A 14,566-nucleotide genomic window follows, 5' to 3' on the forward strand; every position below is an offset into this window, starting at 1 on the left:
TATGTTGTTGCTACTAATGGTTGGGCTCCTCTTGAGCAAACCAGTAACCCCAAGGATTTTTTGAGTTCTAATGACAAAGCCCCTCCTTTGGAAATTTATTTATTTCTATTTATATATGTTTTTTGATAAATAGTTGATCTTCAGCCTCTTTTTTGTGAATATGTATCTTTAAAGTTTTAAATTAATAGAAAAGGTCTACTCATGAAAAAAATAAAGTATAATGAATAAAGTATTTCATAGTGTGAAAAAATCTTCAAAATTAACTTGAAGGATAAATATTGTATTATATTGACAATAGAAAGGTAAAGTAATTTTAAATCTTTGTTTGATTTTAAAATATTAAATTTTAATCCTAATTAATATCCGTAAGAATTTTCAATTAAGACTCACTGTGAAAGAGAAAAGACTAACAATATAGCATACATGTATGATGGGCTATGCATGGCATGATGCAGGGGAATGGCTCCGTAATTAATTACCATTATTTACATATAAAAGAATGATATTTATATCTATTTTTATATAAAACTATTTTAATTTATTAAATTTAGGAAAATTTTATAATAAATTCAAATATAATCTATTCACAATTTATGTAAAAGATTAATTATAAATTAAGATATAATTTAAAACTGCCACGTAACTATCCATTTGATACGAATTTAAGCAAAAAAAAAAAGAAAATTGTAATATGGAGAACCTTGAAAAAAAGGGCTCTTATAATACAAAACCTATTATGTGATTGGTTTAAATGCAATAGTACTAGCCTACGATATAAGTACAATAAGATGTAAAAATAACAAGTTGTTATACAGATTCTAAGCCATAAATTTTCTTATTATTTAGATCAAATTATTTACCATATATTCCCTTCATTCATCAAAATGAATTCATGTATTGTGAAAAGTATTTTAACTGTAAATTGTAAATTGTAGATTACATAGTTACTCTAAATATCTCTTTGGGCAGAATTCTTGCGAGAAATTTTATGTCGAAGCACAGGGAAAGTCTGATACATTGACAGCCTTAAACCAAGGGAGAAGCTTAAATTGCTGACTTCCGCGATCATATCCTTTGCTAAAATGGGAAGTGTTGATAAATGAATCCTAGAAAATGTTTCCGATTAGGGTTGCATCTTTCACGGTTCTAAAATCTCTTTACAAACTCAACAATCTTCTATCATCCCGGTCACATTGATTTTTTGAAATTATTTTATTTTATAATGTAGATCTTTTCAAGTATATGGCAGGTTTAATTTAAGTCAAATGCACTTATTGGATTTAAAATTTGGTGGATATATTTTTATACTTCATGTCACCATCCTTTAACAATTGTTGGATTTAAATCTTGGTGGATATATTTTTATACTTCATGTCATCATCCTTACCAATTATTGAATACAATTTCTCTGAGTTACACAAACACTGAATGTCAATACTACTTGTTCTTCCAGTTTCCTCTTCATTTATTGAAAGGCTTCTTTTACCAACTATCTATTAATGCTTTTTTTTACGAAAGTTCAATATTAGAATCTTAAAAGATTGTCATTGAAGTTAAAATAATCTAGATTTGTAAGCATGTTCATCAAATCTGATACAACTAAGATTGCATGTACACTGTCCATGCACTATTTTTACAATTTCTTCAAATACCATTAAATAGTATAAAACCACACGAACCAGGTACTTGGGTATTTGGGTATATCATTTTTATAAAAAAATCTAAAATTATAGTTGTCACGACATTTTGTTTAGGAGCTGCCGATCTATTTTACAGTCTGTTATACATATTAGATTAAGCAGTCTGTTATGTATATTAGATTAAGAATGATAGTATCATCAGTTATGCTATGGACATATTTATTTTTTGAAATTTAAAGATGGCATAAGGTAGATAACTGGGATCAGCCCATCTTTATTGGTTGCTATCTAATAGTTCAAAAAAAGTTTCAAAACTAAAACAGTGGTAAAATTTGCAAATGTAATGTATTCTTTTCAATTTTAGATTTGCTATATATTTGTAGCAATAATATATAATGAATCTTTAGATAGATAACAGAGAAAGTAGACTTTAAACATGAACAAATAGAACTTAAATCATATCACAAGTCTTTAACTATGATGCTCTCCACATGAAGTAGGTGTAATGGATATTTAAGATATCCATGCAATCTAGTTAAATGCTCTCAATATAAGAATCATTGAAGAAGTTAATTGCTAATTGATTACTAAATAATGGTCCAATCATGCTAGATAAACTTGACAAACAACTGTTGAAGTGGAAAAAAATGATGGAAAACTGATTTTTTTTCATCTTCATTAATTTCAGTTTTAAAAAGAATAGTTAACATGAATAAAAATTAAGTATAGCCATGTGTTATAATCAAAATGCCACAGAAAAGAGAAACAAATATTAACAAGAAATAAATTGGAAGAGAAACTCATTTTTCTATCTTGATTAATTTTATTTTTGAAGAGAGAACTTAACGTAAAAACAAATTAAACATTACAATCAAAATGCCATAGGTTCAGAGTTAAAAGACACAAGCAATTCAAAAAAGGAAATTATGTTATTAAAACAAAATTTGAAACAAAAGAGACATCATTTTAGATGAGGGTCTTATTAATTTGCAAAACAGAGTAAAACATTCGAACATGAAAGGCAACAACATTCCATCATCTACAGTGTAGATGAGGGTTTCACTATTTTGCAAAACACACAGTGAAACTTTGAAACCTATGCCACATGATTCATTATTTCACATGGCCAAAACCTTCTTCCATACAGGCCTAGAGGAAATATCTTCCCACCATGCATTCACATGTTTTCTATCCCTGATCAGATATCCCTTATTGGTAGCATTAACTATATAGTCAGGGAATGGAAGATGAGATAGATCAGCAAGGCTGAAAAAATATCCTGCCAAGTATTTGCTCTTTGATAGCCTATCTTCATACACATCCAACACTTCCCCCAACTTTTGAGCACTGCTCTCAATCGATAGCTTATCCTGAGGCACATTAATCCTTGGGGCAAATATTATCTGATAGACTAATGCAGTAGCATGAGGACTATAGTACTGTCCTTCAAATTCAAGCCATTGTTCAATCAATGCTCTCTCCTCTAGGGTTTTCCCCAACAAAGGAGTCCCCTGTCCTGCATATTTCTCAGCATAGTACTTTATGATAGCCCTTGATTCTACACATAACCAATTCATATAAACTCAGATCTACACAAACCAAATCTGATTTATATGTTTGCAATGACCATATCAATGGTAGATGCACTACCCAGAAAAGTTTGCACATATACAAGTAGATTAATCGCAAGAAAGAAATTATTTGAGCTACCAACATAAGTTTTGAATCAAAGCATACTGTTGGAAAAAGTCACTAGTTTGTTGCACCAAATCTGCTGCTCCCTATTCTCTAGCCATCAGTTTTGTAGGACTGTAGTTAACTCCACCACATGTATGCACAATTGAATTTGTCTCCAAACACATGGCAAGGTTGTTAAGTGAAGTGTTAGTGCTGTCACATTAGATGATCCACATGTAAGCTCTAAACAACTGGAAGTCCTCTATTTATAGAGGTTATGTAATTGGTTGTTGGTGTGCAATCAGATTAATGAAATAATTTTGTTATCTGCTGTCACCATGTTTCTCTATAGTTTTAATTGTTTAATATGGTATCAGAGCCTAGTTTGTTGCAATTTCTTTATTTACTAACCTCCATAAAGCCTTCTCTCTTAGAGGATTCTTGATTGCAATCTCCCAATCTGCAAAACCACTTCCATCAAAGATAGGCAAAACTTCATTTGAAGAACCCATGTTAGCAAAAAAACAACCTTCAAAAAAATCTAGCAATATTCTAGCAGCATAACAGCCCTGCAACCAAATATCACCCCAAAAAAAAATCTTCATTATTGGTGAGGTTCCCCAATTTCTTTATTTACTAACCTCCATAAAGCCTTCTCTCTTAGAGCATTCTTGATTGCAATCTTCCAATCTGCAAAACCACTTCCATCAAAGATAGGAAAAACTTCATTTGAAGAACCCATGTTAGCAAAAAAATAGCCTTCAAACAAATCTAGCAATATTCCAGCAGCATAACTGCCCTGCAACCAAATATCACTCCAAAAAAAACTCAGCCCTACAAACAAACCATTTCCAGCAATATATTTTCCTTCAACAAAACCCTCTAGCAATATTTCTAGCTGAACTTCTAAATGAATCTCCAGCTGAACCTGGCTAAACTAGGCTCTGATACCATGATAAAAATAAGAGATCTAAGATTTACTAAGATCTGAAATAAGCACAAATACTTGGCAATGGAAAAAATAGAAATAAACACTTAAGAGAGAAGCAACTTTTATTCATCAAACTGATTGAGAAAAGGAGTTGTGGAAATGCAAGTTGGAGCAAGCTAGAGAAGATATGTTGTTGTCAAATTAAATGAAAGGCTAATCATTGAAGTCAATTTTTGCAATATGTAGATCACAATAGTGATAGTTGTAGCCAGAGGTGTACTATCAGTTGTACCTGGCAATTCAAAAGTTTTTACTATATTGATGAACCATGTATCTAAAAAATATTCCTAGAGAACTAGCGAGCACAACGGCTGGGTACCCATGTGACTCGGTAGATGGATTATTTTTCATATGGACTCAATATTAGTATGCTAGAGAAAAGTTTAGAGTTGATTTACCTATCATTGGATCAATGGTTTTGTGAATTTTGAAGGGTTTGTGGTAATCCAAAACCACTTATTTAAGTAAATCTATTGAACGGTTTGTGGTAAGCCAAAACCACTTATTTAAGTGAAAAACCTAAAAGTCTTGAAGGGTTTGTGGTAAACCAAAACCACTTGTTTGGGTGAAAGATCTTAAAGCATTTTTTTTCCAAAGAGTTTGTGGTAAGCTAAAACCACTTAACAAGAAACATGGATTTTTTCATAGTGATAGTGATAGGGGAAACTAAAAATTTCTACGTTGTAAATGGGTACCTCAAAAGGCTTAATGCTGAGACCTATCATGTTTAAATTTCTTATTGTAATTTATCCCACTGAAAGAGTCTTTAGTGGTAGAAATTAAGGGAGGATGTTGGAATAAGTCACTAGTTTGTTGCACCAAATCTACTATTCTGTTTAACAGTTGATTGCTGCTCCCTATTCTCTAGCCATCAATTTTGTAGGACTGTAGTTAACTCCACCACATGTATGCACAATTGAATTTGTCTCCAAACACATGGCAAGGTTTTTAAGTGAAGTGTTAGTGCTATCACAATAGATGATCCACATGTAAGCTCTAAACAGCTGGAAGTCCTCTATTTATAGAGGTTATGTAATTGGTTGTTGGTGTGTAGTCAGATTAATGAAATAATTTTGTTATCTGTTGTCACCATGTTTCTTTATAGTTTTATTTTTTTAATACATATTGCATGCTAGCTAAATGAGAATAAAATGAAATACCCATAAATAAGTACACAATCAAAATCATTATGAAAGAGTGTGAGACTTCCATCTTGGACTACTGGAACTTTTTTAAATGGCTGCATCACACATCATATAAAGACAAACTCAAATCAATAAGCTTAACCTTATAACTGTATAAATTGGACTATTACAAAACCAACAAAAGAAGAAAAATATATTATAAGAAACGATCCCTACTTGTAAGGCTGGGAACTCTGGTTTCTTATGCTCCCCTTTAATTATATCAACAAGAACAATTTCGAACTGAACATCTTTCTCTATGAAACATGCAAGAACCCTTCTGCTGTCGGCAGCATAGGCAAGGCCAAGCAGCTTGACAATCATTTTGATTTTCTTCTCAAATAGAGAGATAATTATACCTTTTCCTATCCGAAACCCCAAGATATGCTATGCATTTGAGAAAGCTTTGTGATTAAAAAGGTATTTGTAGAAGAGAGGATGTCAGATTTTTGCTCTATAATTTGGATTTTGGTTGTGTGAATAGAAATAAAAGAGAACAAGTTAGTCAGTATATTTCCATTGTAAGATTGGTTACGTCTCTTCATTAGCTTTATTGAGGGACGTATCATGGGAGACTATAGAAGTATTTTTAAGCAATAAGATTATCTAACTTGGTTTTTGTTTGTCTCTATGGAAAGGGAACTGAATAGATTAATTCTACATTTATAAATTTTAACTTTTAAAATAAAAAATTTAAATTTAGTCTATTAATTTAGTCTTTTGATCATATAGATAAATTTTGGAAGAATTACTTTATACATTTGCATAGCTTTTTCAATATTTGTGAAGTCATGTTTTTAAAAAATTTAATAGATTTTTCTTCATAGATTTAGGAACTTAGAATATTAATTTAAAACTATTAGTCTAATATATTTTCATAACTTTTCCAATATATAAAAAATAATGTCTTCAATGAATTCAATGAATTTTTTTTTAAACTTAATTTAAGAACTTACAATATTAATTTAAACTCTTTTGCACTAAAAGAAAGAAGAATACAATTAGTCTTTTCCAATATGTAAAAAGTCACGTTTTCAAATAATTCAATAGATTATTTTTTACTAACTTGAGAACTTCAAGTATTGATTAAAACTACCATTGCATACATTTTCAATTTGTTAAAAATTAGTCTTAAATGAATTCAATAGATTTTTAAAAATAAATTTAAAAAATTAGAGTACAATTTGATTCTTTATATGTATCAGTTTAAGTAAGCTTAGTGTATAAATCTGGCCTTTTGTTCATATAGATTTAAACAAACAAAAAAATTTCTATACATTTCCATATCTTGGGGCCATTTCATCACATAATTCCTCCAATTTAAGAATATAGCATGTTAATGGGTGTTTTTTTTAAAGGTGACAGGACCACTTGAAATATGTGTGTGTGTGTGTGTGTGTGTGTGTGTGTGTGTGTGTGTGTGTGTGTGTGTGTGTGTGTGTGTGTGTGTGTGTGTGTGTGTGTGTGTGTATCTATATGTATATATAAGTGTATATATATGTATATATGTATGTATATATATTATATATATATATATATATATATATATATATATATATATATATATATGTATATATATATACACACAGATATCCATTTTTTAACAAATACACTTATTCTAACATAAGGAGCTCCCAGAGAAAAGAACTAGGAAGAAAAACTCCATTCATAACCCCATCCAGAAAAAAATTCTCATAAATGTAGGATTGTTAATCTGGGTAATAGAATCCCAAGATAATTTCCACCATTTTACAATTAATAGAAGAGAGAAAAGTAGAAGTCATAAATTCAAAAAAGTAGAGAAGCCCACTATAAACGAAGCACTTGTCCTTCATCAATGATCAAATCCAAAAGCTGGAAGAAAAACACTCAGAAACCTATGCAAGTCAAAAAAGACAAAACCATGAAGGAAAAATTCATAGCATAATAAAAAACCTTATTCCTCCATAAAGCCTACTAAAGGATTGGAATATCCAAGCTTAAGAGTAAGATCAATAGTGGGAAATAGAGGGGCCAAAGCTTGCAAGGATATGGGTGGCTAAGAAATGTCATGTTCCAAAAGATCCAAAATGGAAAAAACCACTTGATGCACACTATTCACATATTCTCTTGATAAGTGAGCACCATATTGTTGTAATTTAGCCTTAACCAGTCAAAATGATTGCCTCTCAAGAGTCTTTTTAATGTTCTTGAAAACCACATAAACACCATGATTGTTGAGAAGAGAATGGTGATGAAATAAACCTACTATGAGAGTGGTGCCATACCAAAGATCATATTTCAGGCAATCTTTTACAAGCTTCCCACCTTGCAGAAAAATAGGCTTAACAAACCTACTCACTATCAACTCTAGATGGAATGAAGATTGTAGCAGGTCAAAAACATTAGACAAAAAAATTGATAAATTTTGAGAAGGGTAGATAATTCTTTTTCTTTAAGGAAAGAGAATTCCATGCCCAATGATTCTTTTTATCCCTCTACGTATGTGTGGGCGATCATAGAAAATAATGGTTGCCAACATATCATCTTTAATATAACCTAGAAATGATAATTCCCAATCTTCAATTTCTAAACAAACTCTATAATTTCTAGAATAATAGTCCATGTTATTCAGTGTTTTATTTGTATGGATCTAAGAGAAAACAAAACTCTTTCAATATAGTGTGCCCATGTCTAACTTTTTTTAATATGGTCAAGTCATTTCTTTAAAGAATTCATTAGAAATTTCACCAAATTTTATGAATCTAGTGTATTAATTTTGTATATTGTTCATATGGATGCAAACTAAGAAATATAAATTAGTATATGGCAGGGGCAATGTCTTCATTGAATTTAAGAATCTTAGGTATTACTTTTTTATTTTCTTCAGATGGATGTAAACTGCAAGAAAGGTCTATAGATTTCAATTTTGTTTTTGATGTGATGGGAGTCATGTCTTCAAAGAATTTAACAAAAAAAAATTCCCACTAAATTTAAGAATTTGGCCTATTCATTTTTTTGTATTGATGTAAACTAAGGAAACACATTAGTCTATACATTTTCATAATATTTGTGATATGGTGGGGGAAATGTGTTGAAATATTTCAATAGAAATTATTGCTCAATTTAATAATCTAGCATATTAATTTTGGATTTTCTTTATATAAATGTAAAATAAGAACAAAAAAGTCTTTAGATTTCCCTAACTTTTTCAATGTGGTGGGTGCCATGTCTTCAAAGAATTCAATGATTTTATTTTTCCATTCAATTTAAACATTTGACCTATTAATTTGTTTGTATTGATGTAAACTAAGAAACCACATTTGTCTATACATTTCCATATCATTTATTGTATGGTGGGGGCAATGTCTTCAAAGAATTTAATATGTTTCCTTTGAATTCTATTTATTTGTTATAATTGATTGATTGAAATGATAAATGTCGTATCATTGGTTCACCATAAATATATACATTGTTTGGGTTCAATTCTTTGTAGGTTGGGGTCAAGATTTGGTCCACCTATGTGGTTACTCAAGTTCTTGCATTTTTTTTGCGAGCCCATCTCAAAAAATCTTGATGAAAAATTTGCACTCTTTTGGTTTTTTTTTTACTAGAATGTGCGGTTCACTTTTTAGTTTTGATTGCCAAATATGATAGCGAGATATTTTTTACAACAAAATTATGTTGAGAAGAGTTGTGAAGGTGTCTAAGGCACTTTCCAACATGCTTGTCAAACCAAATTGATCTAGCATAGGGATATTCTAGCACTACAATGATAACAAAGGTTAAACATTGATTGATCCTCAACAATACTGAGTGGGATAATATCGCATGTCTATTCAATTAAAGTGAGCCTATTATAATTTTTAAACTAAATATTCACAATCTAGATCTAGGTAGAAAAGTAAGAAATAAATATGCAGATGAAAAGTGAAATGTTTAGAGCAAGAATAAAATTGACAAATTTTATAAGTTTTTTTTAAGTCACTCCATTAATAATGGCAATAATTTTTCCAAGAATCAAAATTGTAATAAAATGAAAAGTTTTTACTTATAAGAATAAAATTTGGAAGTAAAAAAATAAAATAAAAATTTTCCACTAACACCCACCCTTATGTATAATTATGGAGACTAAAGCCTAAGGAGAGGAAAGCATAAAGAGGTAAAACCTGGGAACAAGCCACTCCTTAAAATATAATATTTGCATGTGATCTAAAATGTTTTAATACCCATCACCCAAATAAGATATTGCAAAAACTAAAAATAGAATAGATGATGTATTTCTCTATAATGTTAATTCAACATTAGATTCTCAAAACTAGATGTAGAATATGATCCACAATCAAAAAACAACATTATCCTCCTTAGGAAGAAACATGACCAAAGAAATATGAAAAAAGTCTCCCCAAACATCATAATAATATGTTGGAAGAAAAATAAACATGGATAATGTATTTAAACTCTACTTAGAGGTCTCCATGTTGATGTGTAATGTTGGCATAATCAAACCATACATTATTGAAGATGAGAATATAGAATATCCTAGAAAATTACATAACAAACAATTGAAAGAGTCATGTATCTCCTCAAACGGGAAATATATCTTCTCAAAAAGTTATGACAAAGTATCCACAGTTAAATATCAAATTTTAAGGAATGGTAATGTAGAGAATGAGGAAGAATATTACAATGTTTCCTTATAAGAATTGGATAAGAACCATCCTTATCATAGAGAAGAAGTATGTAGTTATACTATCTTAAAATGGAAGGACCCATCTTATCAAACCTTTTAGCTTCCACCCTTTAGTGATTTTATGGTCCATGGATACATTTATGCTCAAGTGACCCTTTCTCCCATTTTTTCCCTTGTTTCCTAATTATTTTTTTGCAATTTTTTGAGACCCCAAGATTATCTCTCATTAGGGTAATCTTGGTATATGTCAACTAGCTTAATTTGTACCTTAACATATTATACTATTATGGTTAGTTTTGCCTTGGATTTATAAATTGTAAAATGTAGTTACCCTCCTAGCTTGCATTATTTTTTAATATGAAAATTTGTATATAAGGAAGCTTGGACACTTTATTTTAACATCCATGTGCACAAATATAAACATTCTTAAACCTAAGGACAACAAGAAAGCATAATAATGGAATTTATCAAGTTTTAAATGCAATTATCAAGCTCTTCTCAATATTCAAAAATGTATTATGAGCATTTCTTCTTCAAGATCTAGCATTTTTTTATCCATCAAGGAAGGAAATCTACATAGTGGAATTCATATATATATCTTCTTCCTCTGGATTTCAATATCTAGATAGTGGAAGGAAATCTGCATAGCGACCTTGTCATGCGTCTAGTGTTCAGAGGAATGCCAAGACTACTAACCTCTTTCCTTGTAAACCATGATGAATCTTCTATAGGCCATCCTTTTCATTTGAACCGATATTATTCATATGTCCCATTTCTTGTATTTTAATTAATATGACTATTTGGTATACATTTAATTTCTTTTGTAGCTGAAGTAGTTGTAAAAATAATCCATAGTGATCTATGACCTCATCTTTTACACCCCCTTCATGAAACCATGTCATGTTCGAGATTTTAAATAATCATGAAATATTCAGTTCATTGGAAATTCCAATTCATAGGAATTTACAAAATCATGCTTCTTCAATATCCTACATGGTCCAAACTTCTTCATTTTAAACTTATAATATATAGCTACTTAAAATTTCTTGTTCCTCAAGTGAATCAGGACTTCATGCCCAACCTAAAATTGCTTATGCCTCCTTTTTTCATTTTTCTTAACTTTCTAATGTGTATTCATCTTGTTAATGTGCTTCCTTGCCTCCTCATGGATGTTCTTCAAGTACTTTGCAAAATCCTTAGTTGTAGCTCTACTTATCTTCTTTTTGTCCAACTCACTAGATTCAAAATCATTTATGAGACTACTTTCATATACAATCTAGAATGGTGATTTATTAGTGCCCATGTTGACAAAGTTCTTATATTCAAAGTCTAACTATGGTAAAATCAAATCTCATCCTATTGGATTATCTCCAATTAAACATCTCAAAAAATTCCCCAGACTAGTCAGTAGATGATGTGATAATCTAAACTTTAAGTTTCTCTTTGACTTATTCCACAATGTGCACTAAAAATACTAAATAAAATTGTTGTCTCAATATGAAACTATGCTCTATGGTAAACCATGCAGTCTCACCACTTCATTGAAAAATAATTTTTCCACATGCACAACATCATTAGTCTTCTTCTAGGGAATAAAATATTGGAATTACCATTGGAACAATTTTTATTTTTTCATTCATGCCAAACCTTATTGGTGAGAGACTTTCTACCTAAAAAGAGGATCTAGTGGAAAGGTTGAGTTATGTGGAATTACAATGGGCACTTGATCAGCTAGACATTGGAAAGATAATGTGTTGTTTAATCACAACACTAAGTGGGGAAGAGAGTTATGCTAAAGCCTAGAAGAGATGATCAATTAAGAAAAAACAATTATGGTTAACCAAGTTTCAATGTAGAATATTTAAGGAACTTATAGTTGAAGCCAATAAATTCTAGTGCCTACTAAGTAAATAGTAGAAGTTGATCAAATTCAGCATTGCTTGAGTTCTAGTAAAAGATAGACTAATAGAAAGTTTGGACTGAACACTAGTAAATGGACTAAGTGAAAATAGTGTAAGCCAAGAAAGTTAGTATAGTGATGTTCAAGGTTGAGGACATAGTGTTGGCCACGTGTTAACATTTGATAGTTTGTGAAGGAATTTCATTCTAAATCCAACATAGTTGAATTCTTGGAATATGGAAAGCATGTTGAAGACAAGAATTGATGAGATGAAACATTTAATTAAAGGGAAACTATGTTTGAGTGTTTCTGTGAATGGATTCAAAGAGAATTTTGGATAAGTTTCTAGAAGAGGAAAGAGGAAACAAAAAAATGGAAGGATATGATGAATTTAACCTAACCTTGGGATTTATGACGATGTTTAAGTGGTAAAAGATCTAGCTACCTATTTAAGGAGGTATAAGGGCTAAAATAGAAGAGGTTTGGTGCTACTACTCTATTTAATGCCAAAATTGAATAGAAGGATGTGAAGAAGATGAAAACATAAAGTGACATTTGATTGCTCGAAAGGTTGGTAAGAAACTTAGAGACAAAGATGATAATGGAGGATAGTTACTGGAACATAATATAAACTACTTTGTGATTTGTATTTGTAAAATGAGTTGTATTTATTCAAATCAATTTTCTATTACATTCTAACCATTATATAAATTTGAAATCCTTTAATGAAGGTTGACCTAACAATAATTTGTAAATCCTTTAATCAAGATGACATTCTAATGGAGTGTTGTAAAGTCCTCTAACAAGGCCACTCCTAACATGGTGATTAAATCCTTTAACAAGCTCAAACATAAAAATGTGTATTATAACCTTTAATAGGTTTGGATTCTCATAGAGATCACTTTAGAAGAGTGAAACTATTAGTGATATGTTGTTGGTCATTTTTCCAAAATTGGGTTTCTGCATTAAATCTTAATGTCATACTTGTGTGGATGTTATTTGAGACTTTTTACTATTAATGTTTTACATACTGCAATTTTATTATTATTGGGATAGTAGACTACAAGTTTTATGTTACTAAAATATTTCTATAGAGACTGAGCTACTCAATGTTTAGATTTGATTTGATTGAAGCATATAGAGTTTAATTGGTACATCTAGACCTAAGGATAATTGATTCATACCCCTATCTCAGTTATTATAAATCATTCTAACAATTGGTATTAGAGAGTTTGTTCTTGTATAAAGAAGTTCCTGAAGGGACTTAAAGCTAAAGATCAAGATGTAAAAAAAAAAGAGATACCCAAGATGAACACAAAGAACTTTCTTGCATGGAAAAGTTTGATGAAATTGTACATTTTTTGAATCATAGATTCAATAGTACTCTATTCTGAGAATGAGTATGTGGATATACCTACACCCATGAAAAGACATAATATAAAGAAGAAATATGAGAAAAATCATGTAGTGTTGGAGATTGAATATTCCCTAAGCTACTGAGAGTTCGATGGAACAAGGAAAGGTGATTATGAAAAGAAGATGTGTGACATATTAGAAAATATCCATGGAGGGGATAAGAATGTACATAGATCCAAATTAGAAATCTTGAGAGAAAAGTTTGATGACATGAAGATGGTAGAAGGTGACAACATTACCCAATTTGTTCGAAGAATCAAAGAAGTTGTGAATGCTATCAGAGGAGCTAATGGAAACATTAGTGATGAGACTATGATCAATAAGGTATTTAGAACCTTACTTCCTATTTATTCTATTCAATTTTCTACAATACAAGAACTAAGATGTACTCTTGATGATGACCTAACCTTGGATAGTCTAGTTGGTAGACTGACTACTTTAAGTTGTCAAATTTTGATAATTTTAATATCACTTCTATTGAATATTCTTTCAAGTCATAATTGGTTTTTATAAGTCTAATAGAAAGAAAGGAAAGTATGAGACTAGTGAGAGTGAATATTTTGATGATGATATTGATGATCTTGAAGCATTAATGGTTAGGAGACCTCCAAGAGGTAGAGGAAAGTACAAAGGTAAACTTCATATAATCCGTTTTTCATGCATTAAAGTTGGTCATATTGCTAGAAGGTATCCTAATAAGAATGACAAGCATGAAAGGAAAGACAACAAGTTCAAAGGAAGAAGAGATAGAAAATAAAATGAAGGATACAATGATTACAAAGGAAAAGATAAGAAGTCATGTTACATTATTGAAGAGGAAAGTGATAGAAAATCTAATACTAATGATGAAGACATTGTTTGTGTTGCTATTAAAGATGATTTTGATGAAGATGAGAAAACTACACCCATTTCATATGTGTGTAAAGGTGACAGATGGATAGTTGATAGTGGTTGTTCACATCACATGAATGGAAAGTAATTCTATAAACTTAGATCATTGTGATATTGCTATCAGGATTTAACTGTGTAATTTTGAGTCAGACTCATTGACCCATGTTTCATGAGCAATGATTCAACATGAAGCCA

At 30.4% G+C, this 14,566-nt stretch overlaps 1 protein-coding gene across 1 annotated transcript; it reads right to left on the reverse strand.

The window, feature by feature from the left end:
* Positions 1 to 2,758: 2,758 nt before the first annotated feature.
* On the reverse strand, positions 2,759 to 5,816 carry LOC149528575 (glutathione S-transferase F9-like). The gene is made up of 3 exons (XM_089809476.1): positions 5,670 to 5,816; positions 5,501 to 5,548; positions 2,759 to 3,199 (listed from the first exon to the last, which is right to left on the reverse strand). The coding sequence occupies exons 1-3, from the start codon at positions 5,814 to 5,816 to the stop codon at positions 2,759 to 2,761; spliced, it is 636 nt and encodes a 211-aa protein (XP_089665602.1).
* Between the last annotated feature and the right edge of the window lie 8,750 nt (positions 5,817 to 14,566).

This window comes from Cupressus sempervirens, chromosome 11 (genome assembly GCF_028749045.1).
Source record: "Cupressus sempervirens isolate cs-2001-9-10 chromosome 11, ASM2874904v1, whole genome shotgun sequence".
Taxonomy (NCBI): domain Eukaryota; kingdom Viridiplantae; phylum Streptophyta; class Pinopsida; order Cupressales; family Cupressaceae; genus Cupressus; species Cupressus sempervirens.